The sequence below is a fragment of the Fringilla coelebs genome, assembly GCF_963513975.1.
Source record: "Fringilla coelebs genome assembly, chromosome: Z".
NCBI classification, from domain to species: Eukaryota; Metazoa; Chordata; class Aves; order Passeriformes; family Fringillidae; genus Fringilla; species Fringilla coelebs.
The window spans coordinates 1,312,714-1,325,051 of record NC_140031.1 but is presented as its reverse complement, the minus strand read 5'-3'; the positions used below and the strand labels follow the sequence as shown (position 1 = coordinate 1,325,051).

Genomic DNA, 12,338 nt, shown 5'->3' with positions numbered 1-12,338 from the left:
AATTTCTGTACATGATTTTGCATGATGTCCCATTTCCTTCCTTCCTTCCTTCCTTCCTTCCTTCCTTCCTTCCTTCCTTCCTTCCTTCCTTCCTTCCTTCCTTCCTTCCTTCCTTCCTTCCTTCCTTCCTTCCTTCCTTCCTTCCTTCCTTCCTTCCTTCCTTCCTTCCTTCCTTCCTTCCTTCCTTCCTTCCTTCCTTCCTTCCTTCCTTCCTTCCTTCCTTCCTTCCTTCCTTCCTTCCTTCCTTCCTTCCTTCCTTCCTTCCTTCCTTCCTTCCTTCCTTCCTTCCTTCCTTCCTTCCTTCCTTCCTTCCTTCCTTCCTTCCTTCCTTCCTTCCTTCCTTCCTTCCTTCCTTCCTTCCTTCCTTCCTTCCTTCCTTCCTTCCTTCCTTCCTTCCTTCCTTCCTTCCTTCCTTCCTTCCTTCCTTCCTTCCTTCCTTCCTTCCTTCCTTCCTTCCTTCCTTCCTTCCTTCCTTCCTTCCTTCCTTCCTTCCTTCCTTCCTCCCTTCCTCCCTTCCTCCCTTCCTCCCTTCCTCCCTTCCTCCCTTCCTCCCTTCCTCCCTTCCTCCCTTCCTCCCTTCCTCCCTTCCTCCCTTCCTCCCTTCCTCCCTTCCTCCCTTCCTCCCTTCCTCCCTCCCTCCCTCCCTCCCTCCCTTCCTTCCTTCCTCCCTCCCTTCCTCCCTTCCTCCCTTCCTCCCTTCCTCCCTCCCTCCCTCCCTCCCTCCCCTTCTTGTCTTCATCCATCATGTTTATACCACAAATCCAGGGACAAACACACCAATTTCCATGCCAAGCATGCAATTTTCTAATAAAACCTTTAAAGTTTTTACAGATCTGACTTTCGTCTTTCCTTCTGACCATGAGCATCTACAAACCCGGGGTGCTCCCTTCACCTTAGGGGTGGGACACCACACTCCTCATCTTTGCCCATCGTTGGCCTACACCTTTTTCCTTTACCCTGGTTCTTTGTCCTTGCTTTCTTCTGTGAGTTTGGAGAGAAAGAGGAGCCATGAGGCTGAGGAAGGGGATGAAGAGGAGAGCAGGAAAGTTATGTGTCCCCAGAGCATGATCTCTTCTTACAGTGTGGTGCGACAGCAGCAGTATAAAGTGAAATAACTTGTCACACATCAGCAATTGGTAAATAAACAACTAATAAGAAACTAGAAATAAATGGTAAATTTTTGAGTTTGAAATTACTTATGATATTGATAAGGTACTGCAGAAGGTTGTGGGTTGTGAGTCGGGCAATGCCCTTAGGGCAGCATCTTGTGCCCGTTAGGTCCCGAGGGCCCAAGTGGCGAAGTTCTGGGGGTTCCCACGGGTGGAGATGGAAAGCAGAGACCCCACTGGCATGTGGGACCGCAGCAGGAGGGTCAGCACAAGTGAGCCCCCCTTCCCAAACACCCCCAGTTCCCCACGCGGGGCTGCCTCTCCCCTGTGCCCCTCGGGGGGTGACCCTTGTGGCTCCCACCATCCCCCCCACATATCCCCCGGGTCCCTCGGGGTGTCAGCGCTGGGGACCCCCTGTGGCTCCCACCAACCTCCCCACATGTCCCCTGGGTCCCTCGGGGTGTCAGCGCTGGGGACCCCCGGGGACCCTCCCACACGGGGCGTGGCCTCCCATTCATACTGTATGACGTCACGGAAGGCGTGACCAATAGGAGCGGCGGGCCGGCCCCGCCCCCCACGGTGCCACTGTTAAAGCGGCGCCGCCGCCGCCGCGCGTCCGTGCGAGCGTGTGTCCATCCATTCATCCCTTCCCCGCTCCAGCCCTCCGTCCGGCCGTCCTCCCGAGCCATGAGGAGGCTCTTCCTCCTGCTGTGCAGCGCCGTGTCCTGTTGCATCGCGGCGCGGGGCGGGGAGGCGGCGCTGCCCGCGGCAGGAGGTGGGTGAGCGCGGTCCCACGCGGGACCGGGGGAGCCGCGGAGCGGGCTCGTCCCCCGACGGGGCAGGCGGGTTTCGAGGCGCTTTGCTGACTCTCCTCTCCCTCGGGCTCGCAGATGGCAGCGCGGAGCGTGTGTCGGCGCAGAAGGAGCGGGTGAAGTTCGGTCTCCGCTCCTCGCCGGACGCCGGTGAGGATGGTTGCACTCTCGCCATCGGCCAGCAGCAGTGCTTGGAGGACTGCAAGTTCAACGTGACAGCTAAAACCTTCTTCATCATTCACGGCTGGACGGTAAGTGTGAAGATCCTGGGCAATGCTTAGTCTGCCCACTCAGAGAGCAAACTGCCCTGCAAATGGGCTGTGCCTCCAGAATATTTATTTTCAGGAATTTCTGTGACTGACTCATCCCTGAAGGTGTTCAAGGCTGGGCTGGATGGCACTTTGAACCACCTGGTCTAGTGGAAGATGTCTCTGTCGATGGCAGGGGAGTTCAAACCAGATAATCTTTAAGGTCCTTTCCTACACAAACCGTTTTAGAATTCTATGAACATAGGAATTTGGGAAAACTTTTCATGTTCTGAGCACAATGGTCTCTTAAAAGATGCACCTCTATTGAGATGTCTGGAGCAAAATGTTCAGGGTCAGGCTTAGAAACTCTGAAATCACCCAACTCATAACTGCTCAAGATCACTTCCTAGCTCTGTAATGTGAACATGGCACCAAAATCCAACTGACTGACCACTATGAATGTGACACTTGACTTGACAGGCACGTGTATAGCCCTTCTGTAATCATAGCTGAGTGCCCAGTCCTGCGTCTGCTATGTGTGCTCCTTGATAAAGGAACAAGAGGGCACACAGACTTTATCAAGCTTTTTAATTCTGCATTTGGTAAGGCTGAATGTGTGGCACTCGGGGGACTTATCAGCTTTGCCAGGGCGTATGCAAACTGCACTGCCAGGTCTGGTGAATAATTTTGCAATCCATCCGAATTTCTTGAGAAAAAGTGTGATAAGGTGGCACGTAACGAATGCCTCTCCCTCCTGCCCTAGAAGGCAAGTGGGTAATTACAGCCAGAGTCTCTCAAAACCTGTTTTTCTTACTCCATTGCATGCATGCTCTTACTGCATCGCTGAGAGGTAGTGGGGCATGCAGAGGAGCAGCATGCAGCTGGAGCAGCAAATGTAAATGGCATGCAAATAACTTGACTGTGGATGTGTCATCTTGGTCCCGCGAACTGGAAACTGATGCCTGAATCTCTTTCTAGATGAGTGGCATGTTCGAAACCTGGCTTGACAGCTTGGTGTCCGCTCTGCAGGAGAGGGAGAAGGATGCCAATGTGGTCGTGGTGGACTGGCTCTCTCTTGCCCATCAGCTCTACACCGATGCCGTGAACAACACGCAGATTGTTGGAAAAACCATAGCGAGGTTGCTTGACTGGTTACAGGTAGTGCAAGCTAAGAGCAGCCTCTGTTGTAATGCTCAGTGAGGGACTGTTGCACAAGGCTGCTGAGCGTTCACCAGCGCTGAGGCTCACCAGCAGGGCAGGCTGTGCCGTAACACCCAGCCCAGGGCTTGGCCAGGTGATGGCTCATAGCTGCAGTGCTGCTGCCCTGCCTCCCGGGAGATGCTGCCTCAGGTGAGGCATGCTCGGGTCAGTGGTGCTGAAATGCAGGTCAGATTTGGGAGTGCTGCCTGAGCAATGTGAGCTCGGGCATTCAGAGCCAGCACTGGCCTAGCAGGAGGCGAGGAAAGAGGAGAGGTCCATGGTGCTGCACTTGGCATCTGAGGCCATGGCCAGTGCTGAGTCTGCTGGCAGCTCCCAGGGGAAAGTTTTGTTCTTGGTGATAAAGAATATCATAATTGGGGCTGGAACACGGGTAAACCACAAGTGCCATCCAAACCATTCCACTTGTCTTGATGAAATACAAGACAAAGCGTGCTTATCGGCCCACTCCCACCAATCCCTTCTTGGAACTGGACTTTATATTCCTGCAGGAAGAAGTAGCACCAGATGCCATGAAAGAGAGGGGATCAAACTCTCATATTTTCTTTTTCTTGCAGGAGAACCCCCTCTTCAAGCTTGAGAATGTCCACCTGATTGGGTACAGCCTGGGAGCCCACGTGGCTGGCTTTGCTGGTAACCACGTCCATGGCACTATAGGCAGAATTACAGGCAAGTGGCTTTTTAAGCACTTTTTAAAGCAGTCTCTCCCCTGTCCTTCCTGGCAGTGAGTTTCCCCGAAGAGGCTCATTTCCTGTGTTGCTACAAAGTTGTTTTGGTGTTATTCTTCCAGAAATGACAAGTTTTCTGCTTGTGGCGGCAGTGGAAAGATAGCACAGATCTCACAATAATTATAGCAAGGCTTCAATGTGAAAACCTTACCCAGGACAAACTGGTCCTGAGTTTGTTTAAATTTAAATGTGGATTCGAAACAGGGCCAGCTCAAGCTCTTACTATCCAAATGCTATTCCTCTGAGTGATAGTGTTTTTGTAATTATAGCTCATAAACTAATGGAGGTGAGAGCTATTGTGTGCTGTTTGTCTTACAAGATGTCTGATTTAAAAAAAAAAATCAACTCTAAACTCTCATTCTGGAAATATCTGAAGAGTTTGCTTCCAGCTCCACAGGAAAGCTGATTTCAACATGTGAGAACTTAGGGCATAGTACAAGGAGTTGCATTAAGGATTTACATGTGACACTGGCAGTGAGAATTCCACATAGCCTAGCAGTAAATGTCTGTATTTAGTTAATCAGGGAAAAAAAAATCACCTAACAGTCAAGTTGTAGAAATGCTCTGGAGTGCAGCTTCTGGTTGGGGGTGAGGCTCAGGGGTTAACAGAGCGTCCCAAATCCATCATGGGATCTCAGGAGGAGATATTTCTTGGCTGCTGCTTAAATTGTGTTAGTCCCTGCATATGTGCAGTCTGAAAACACACTAAATGTCACTGATGCAGCTTTGGTTGCCATCTGTCCCTGGGGTGTTAAACCTGTTCTGGTGTTCGGAGATGCCTCTTGAATCATCTCTTCACCATCACCTGGTGAAGGCTCATTGCTTCCAACAGGCAGTCTGATCATGGCGCTGCTATTGGGTTGTGCTGCCCCAAAAGTGGAGCAGGGCATCTTTATTTGTTCCCTCAGTGAGCCCATGGTGAAGACATCTTGAGGGACAGTACCAGCAATGAGGATGGGGCCCTCTGTGTATCAGCTGGTGAGGACACCTGCCAGCAGCAGGCTTCTGGCTATATTCTGTATGAAATAGCCCAATTTCTTACCTGGCCCCTTGTGTTCTGTCTCCGACTCCAGGCTTGGATCCTGCTGGCCCCATGTTTGAAGGAGTGGACCCCAGCAGGCGCCTCTCCCCTGACGATGCCAACTTTGTGGATGTCCTTCACACCTACACCAGGGAAACACTGGGTGTTAGCATTGGGATCCAGATGCCTGTCGGCCACCTTGACATCTATCCCAACGGGGGAGACTTCCAGCCTGGCTGTGGCCTAAGTGATGTCTTGGGAGCCATTGCCTATGGGAGTAAGTTCTCTTTAATCTTTTGCCTCCGATCAGTGTAGGCTTCTCACAGATAGACTTGGGTTGATGGAAAGAAAATGGTTTTTCCTTCTAAACTGTCTGTACTTCTGGAGATGGTTGCTAGAAACTCTGGATGATTTTAACAATGAAGCACATCCTCACTCCAACACCTGATCATAATCTGTGGTCTTATGCTGGGACTAGAATCCTCTTAAAGCTCTTCATGTGAGGGACTAAGTGAGCATCTCCCACTAGCCTCCTGAATTGCTGCTGTTGGAAAACTGTTCAAGTTTAGCCCTGCTCAGCTCATGCTGGGCTACAGAAAGGCACAGCTCACTTTATCTTATGGGCTGCTGGGGTGACAGCTGCTTAAACCAAGTTTATCCCTTGCAACTCTGCCTCTCCAGCAATTGGTGAAGTTGTCAAATGTGAGCACGAGCGGTCTGTGCACCTCTTTGTGGACTCCCTGGTGAACCAGGACAAGCAGAGCTTCGCGTTCCAGTGCACCGATTCCAGTCGCTTCAAGAAGGGCATCTGCCTGAGCTGCCGCAAGAACCGCTGCAACGGCATCGGCTACAACGCCCGCAGGATCCGGCACAAGAGGAACAGCAAGATGTACCTGAAAACCAGGGCTGACATGCCCTTCAAAGGTACGCTTCCCCTCCCAGCAGGAGCACGGCCTCCCCGAGTCGGTGTGGGGAAGGAGGCAGAGGCAGAGGAGCAGCATCTCCCCAAAGCCACAAAGCTCCAGCTGCTGTTCTGCTGGCACCTGGCTGCACTGCTGTGCTGTGCCATCACTGTTCTCCTTCCTCCCACCCACAACTACACTCTGCCTTTTGAGCAGGGCTGCAGTTTATCTGCCGTGCTTGTGGAACTCAGCCTCAGAGCAATAAAAGGTCTGGGGAGCCGTCCCCAGGGTGGGCCTGCTGCTGCTGTTGTGCAAAACTCACATTTTTAATCAGCAAGGGCAGGAAAAAGTGATCAGTGCTGTCTCACTAAAGGAAGGGTCTCGTCTTTGCTAGCCATCACGCAGAGCAGTGCTGAGCAACGTTTCTTTCAGCACAGCTGGTTCCATCTCTGTTCTCCCCTCTCTCTCCAGTCTACCACTACCAGATGAAAATGCATGTCTTCAGCTATAAGGGCTTGGGAGAGGTTGATCCCACCTTCTCTGTCACCCTCCACGGCACCAATGGAGACTCTGAGCCCCTTTCTTTAGAAATGTAAGTAATCTGCCTTTTGTGTTTTTACCTAAGTACGAAGGCCACAGGGACTACACAGGAAGGCAGAATTCTTTTTCCTGTGCTATCACTGGCGTTGCATCCCAGTCTAGCAGCCTCACTTCATCACCTTTCCAAAAAGCTTTTCATTCAGCAGCTTAATTATAATTTATTACTGGACGAATGGAGAGCACTTTAATGTGCCCAGTCCCATGTTACCCTTCATGGCTTGTTGCTTTTTTGTGTGTGGGTTTTTTTGGTTGGTTGGTTTGTTTTTGCCCTCCACCATTTGGACGTAGTCTGAAATGTCTCTGGAGGCACTGCTGACCTCATTTAGCCGCTCCCAAAAGAAAGAGCAGGCACAAACCCCACCTTTAAGCTATGGAAGGATGGCCAAGCTAAGTACACGCTGTGTTGTGTGGAACCAGCTATCTGAACTCCCGTCAGTGCAATCAGTAATTAACTGGTGACAGTTGAACGTGCAGCACTCGATAAGCTGCAGGGGCTCTGTTAAACTCCTGGCATGGAACAAAGGAGCACCTGGCATGCTTCCATAAGGAAAAAATGCCAAGTCTCTGCCTCTCTTCCAGGCTTGATCTAATTGGCCTAAATGCTACAAACACCTTCCTGGTCTATACTGAGGAGGACATGGGTGAACTTCTGAAAATAAAGCTCACCTGGGAGGGGACGTCTCAGTCGTGGTATGATCTGTGGAAAGAGCTGAGGAGCTACTGGTACAGGCCTGTGAATTCCTCCCAGGAGCTCCACATCAGAAGAATACGTGTGAAATCTGGGGAAACACAACAGAGGTAATAATTGTGCTAGGCTGCATGTGAACTGACCTGAAACTTCAACCCAGGGCTGAAGAAAAAAACTTGGTGTTATGAATGTAGTTGGTATCCTGAGCTGCCTTCCTATTTGGTGTCATCAGTTATCGCTCCCGTGTGGTGTAGAAGAGCAGGTTACTGTCCAGCATGAGGCTGCAAACAGGCTTTAAGCAAAACTGGTCCACACAGAGCGGATTTGGAGCTTTATTTTGATACTGTAGAATCCACTGGGTCTAAATTAATGTGCTTCAAGGTGGTTTAGATTGTAGCTGAAGTGTTAAAGTACTGAGCACCAAAAGTACTGAAAGATGGATGGTCATGGCTATTATTTACAGGCACAATGTGCTGATTTGGTACAACCAGCAGGGCCTAAAACTGCAACCAGTAACATGGTGGCACCAACCCCTCAAGCACTGCATTACTCCTTCTGGGATCTGGCAGGGGGGTTGGAACTAGGTTATTTTTAAGGGCATTTCCAAACCAACCCATACCCCTGGATTATAGAATTGACCATAGAATTCTAGTGGAAGGTTCTCTACCGTGGCAGGGATGATTTTTAAGGTCCCATCCCACCCAAACCATTCTCTGATTCTATGATTCTCTGCAAATGGAAAGTTACCTGAGCATCCAAGAATTGTTAAAGCTCCCAAGCATGTAGCACAGTGCTCCCACACCTTCTGTTAATATTGTTCTGAAGGTAACCCAGATCTGTCAAAGAGCAGCAGTTGACATTGATGATTTCCTACGTTTCTCAGTGCTTTAAATAAGCATCACCTGTCATCTGTAAGGTATTCTGCATCCTGGCTTCTATGAAACATAGGGGTATTAGAAGCAAAGATCCCCAGTTAAAATATTGAAGTAGGAAATAAAACAGCAACTCAAGGGGCTGATGGTGTATCAAGGTGTTCTGTGGGATGGATGGCTAATCAAACAACTCATCCTAGAATAAGTTGCAGTCCTTATTACTTGCTAATTGTTAATCATGGAGGCAGCAAGTGCCTTGACTTCTGTGTCCTCCACCTCCTAGGTTTGCTTTCTGCGTGGAGGACTCCCAGCTAACCAGTATATCTCCTGGCAAAGAGCTCTGGTTTGTCAAGTGCACAGAGGAATGGCAGAAAAGGTATGGAAATCAGTCAAGAGAAATTCTTGTATGATGCATGTGGCTTGGCTGGGATGAGTTCTCATTGTATTTTTATCTCCTGACACCTCTTATTCTTTCGAAAAAGATAAGAAATCCTAGCCTAAGATTCACAGCTATCAGACTTAATTCTCATGTATGCCATATCTATCGCTAAGTAGGTGATTTTATTCTCCCTTCTGACCTTGGATTGTCATCTTGTGCCTTTACATTTTTACAGCCAAACAGATGTATCACAGTCCTTGCTCCTAATTGTGGTAGGCGCTAAAGTCAGGTGCCACCAATGCCCCAGATCTGTGCAATAGTGGAAAGGTAACTAAGAATCATTTATTAAGTGCCCTGTAAAACAGGGGGAACCTGGGAGGAGTGCAGGGCATTTCCTCAAAGTCTGGTGAAAGACCTTGAGCTGCCATGAAATCGCTTGGTTAAAGTTTGAGCTCAACTGCATGAGGAAGACTCAAGTGAGGACTTGCCATGGTGTTACAGCCCTGCGTCCTACAGCTTCATCTCCAGGCCTGCTGATCTCCTCTGGTGCAGGAGAGTGCCGACTCTGCCACTGCCAAAGCAGCTCAGCCTTGCTTAACCTCTGAGGGACTTCCCAGACACACAGAACAGTCCTAAGAGCATGACTTCCAGAAAATCTGGTCCCAGCAGTGACAACCTGATTGCCTCGGATGCCTCCAGTCATGTTTTGAATGAATTGCTGTTCATTTGACTAAATGATACTTTCCTTTGGATTTAGCCCAGCCTTTTGCCCTCTCTTAAATTTCATTTTGTAGACTTGGAGCTTTGTCACTTCTAATCCAGAGGACAAAGTGCTTGTCAGGGTTAGCAGAGCCCCGTGGAAGTCGAGCTTAGCACAGCCTGCCTGGGCAGCAGAACTCAGCTCAGAAATGCGAGCTGGTCCCATTCCAGGTTTGGCAGAAACCAGCAAGCTGTGCTATGCACGGTAGCAAACAATTCTGTGAATGAAACCCCTGTGCAAGAACTTGTTGCTCTGCCACGAGTCTCGAAAGATCGAGTAAACATTCCTGCAGGTACAATAAAAGGCTGTTTTGATACGCTACTTGGTAACCCCCATAAAACTGAATTGCTGGCAGATGTGCCCTTCCTCCTTTCTCGTGCAGTACAGCTTGTGCACGAGGCACAGGAGCTGAGCTCAGCTCCAGCGCACCATTTTTTCTAGGAAATGATCCTTCCTTCCAGAAATCATGAGTGATTACTTGCTGTTCAGCTCTCTGTTTCTGCCAAGTCAGTGCAATATTATAGTTCTCTCCTTAGAGATTGAGCCTGCAAACATCTGTCCATTCCAAATGGAGCTGCACAGGCAGGGTCTAGCTCAAGCTCTGTAATTTCTGCTTGCAGCCTGGATAATGTTTGCTGCAGGCTCTCACTGAGTAGCTACTGGGCAAAGTGCAGCTTTGGCAGAATAAAACACCAGCCTGTGCTGTCCAAACCTGTTCTTGGCTTTCCATGGGTTCTTAGAAATCCTTCATTACACCTCTTAACTTCTGTGTTTAACTAGGTGTCTTTTTTGCTCTCTGTTTTCCCCAGGTCTGTCTCAAATCTGCTCTGAAGGCTTCCCTAAAGACTCAAAACCAAGCAACCTAGATGCATGAAGACCACACAGGTGGCAAGATGCTCTAGGAGAAATCTGGCTTGGTAGCACTTAAAGAAACTAGCTCTTCAGGACAAAACATCTTGGATTGGATGCAAGAAACTGAGGAGCAATTGATGAACCATGGTCCTAGACCTACAATAACTAAAACTCCATTTTCCCTTTCCCGAGGAGCCTGGTTTGTGCATTTAACCTTACCTTGACCTGTTACACACTGCATTTCCCTTCCCTGCTCCCATTAACCAGGACTATGGACGTGATCTTCACAGACTGAGACCTCAGCAATGATCTTCTGGTCTGTCTGCCAGTGGAGTTGAGAAGACAAATAACCACGCTAACTGCCCATCAGACTGTGGGTGACAGAGCTGCCGAGAACAAATTAGCACCTAGGGTAGGGGTTACCTTGGTCCTGTAGCACTGTGGGCTTTGGGAAGGTGAGACCAGCACAGGTCAGGTGTGTGGGGTTGTCCAGGGAAGGGCTGGGGATAAGCACAATGCCACTTAACTTCAAATTGTCCTTTGCTTGCCTTAAAAATAACCTGTTCTGATACTGAAATGTCTATTTGCCTGACACGTGGCCTGATAAGGAGGCAGAGCTCTGTCCTCCCTGTGCCTGGGGCAGGACACGGTGCAGGTGGTGGTGGTGGCAGCTGCTCCTCAATGCCTGGTCAGGGTCTGCAGTGGGGCTGCCCAGTCCCATGTGGGGATCCCTTTTTAAGGGGCAAAGAGAAGCTGCCCTTGTTCTGACCACAGGGATGGAGGACGGCAATGCACCATGCTGCCTCAGGAGAGCTTTGCTCCACTCCTTTTAACCTCTGAGAACGTGCTCCCCTCTGCTCAGAAGCTGTTGTAGTACCAATGCATAATTAAGACCTTATTTTTGAGTGCCAAACATCCTGCCCTCAGTTGTCACAACACCCCCGTTGGATTCCCTGGTCCCAGGTGATCTTGCCTTGGCTTTCAGTTGGACAGACTCTACAGCTGTCCTGTTTGCTACAGCAGAGTGGACCTTGTCAGCTGGTGAAATAGGTTTTGTTTTGGTTGCTTGCTTTTGGCTTTTATTTCTTTTTCCTTTATTTTATTTTTTTTTTACTTTCTGGAAGGAAAATTGGTATAACAGCCCTTGAGCTTTTGGCATGCAGAAAGGCAATCTCAAAAATGGTGTTGCCAGGTGGTGCACTGAGTTCTGAAGTCTTAGCAAGTCCTTCTGAAGCCTGCAAATCTCTTCAGTTTTTGTAGAGCTTCACTCCAACCAAAGCAAGCACATTTGGGGATATTTTTTTTCATGGTTTTATGCAAAGACTTCGAAAACAGAAGCCTTTGGTAAGTATCTGTGAGTTGTTGCCATGCCATACTTAGAGAAGTTTTAAAGCCCTATTTGTATATTGTGGTTTTTGTATGGACTTAAAACATAATTTATTTCTCATATTGTATATATGTAAAATTTTAAACATTTTGGTTTTGAGTAACAGTTTTTATGAGCCTTGAAATCAAAAATAAAGGGCTTTGTAAAAATCAATGAAGTTGTGTTATTGACCACAGAACCATTTAGGTTGGAAAGAACTTGTCCCCTGCACTGCCAGGGCCACTACCGACTCATGTCCCCGAGTGCCACATCCTCATGGCTCAAGGGATAGGGATTCCATCACCTGGGCAGCAGTGCTGGGGCATGACCACCCTTTCCATGAAGAACTTTTCCCTAATTTCCAGCCTAAACCTCCCCTGGCCCATCCTGAGGCCCTTCCCTCTCCTCTTATCCCTGTTCCCTGGGAGCACAGCCCGACCCCCCCGGCTGTCCCCTCCTGTCAGGATAGCAATCTACCAAAAGCTTTGACATTCCTTGCCAGAACAGCTATGACAGTCTTGTTCCTCCCTGCAGGTCCCTGAGACCTTCAGCCAGGTACAGCACCCTCCTTCCTCCTCCTTCCCAACTCCTCTGTGTGGCCAAGGCCAAGCTGTTCCCTCCATGCTCCCACCACCGAGGCCTTCAGGAACGGGTCAAAGTCACTCTGGATCTACAACTGCTCTGTAGAGATGCCTCCCATAAAACACTAGGAGAGGGGGGACACGGAGATGCTGCCAGGGCTGGGGCCCCTGTGCTCTGGAGCCAGCCTGGCACAGCTGGGGC

General features: G+C 49.5%; 1 protein-coding gene across 2 annotated transcripts; it reads left to right on the top strand.

Moving 5' to 3' along the window:
- Positions 1–1,765: 1,765 nt before the first annotated feature.
- On the top strand, positions 1,766–11,689 carry LIPG (lipase G, endothelial type). Of its 2 annotated transcripts, XM_084224966.1 has the most exons (10): positions 1,766–1,884; positions 2,000–2,172; positions 3,148–3,327; positions 3,945–4,056; positions 5,189–5,413; positions 5,818–6,060; positions 6,510–6,630; positions 7,218–7,436; positions 8,482–8,574; positions 10,147–11,689. In XM_084224966.1, exons 1-10 carry the CDS (start codon positions 1,797–1,799, stop codon positions 10,166–10,168), a joined length of 1,476 nt encoding a protein of 491 aa, XP_084081092.1. In that variant the 5' UTR covers positions 1,766–1,796; the 3' UTR covers positions 10,169–11,689. The 2 variants fall into 2 exon arrangements, with proteins under 2 accessions (XP_084081092.1, XP_084081091.1); XM_084224965.1 differs by lacking the exon at positions 10,147–11,689 and having other exon boundaries at positions 8,482–9,170.
- The last annotated feature ends 649 nt before the right edge of the window (positions 11,690–12,338 follow it).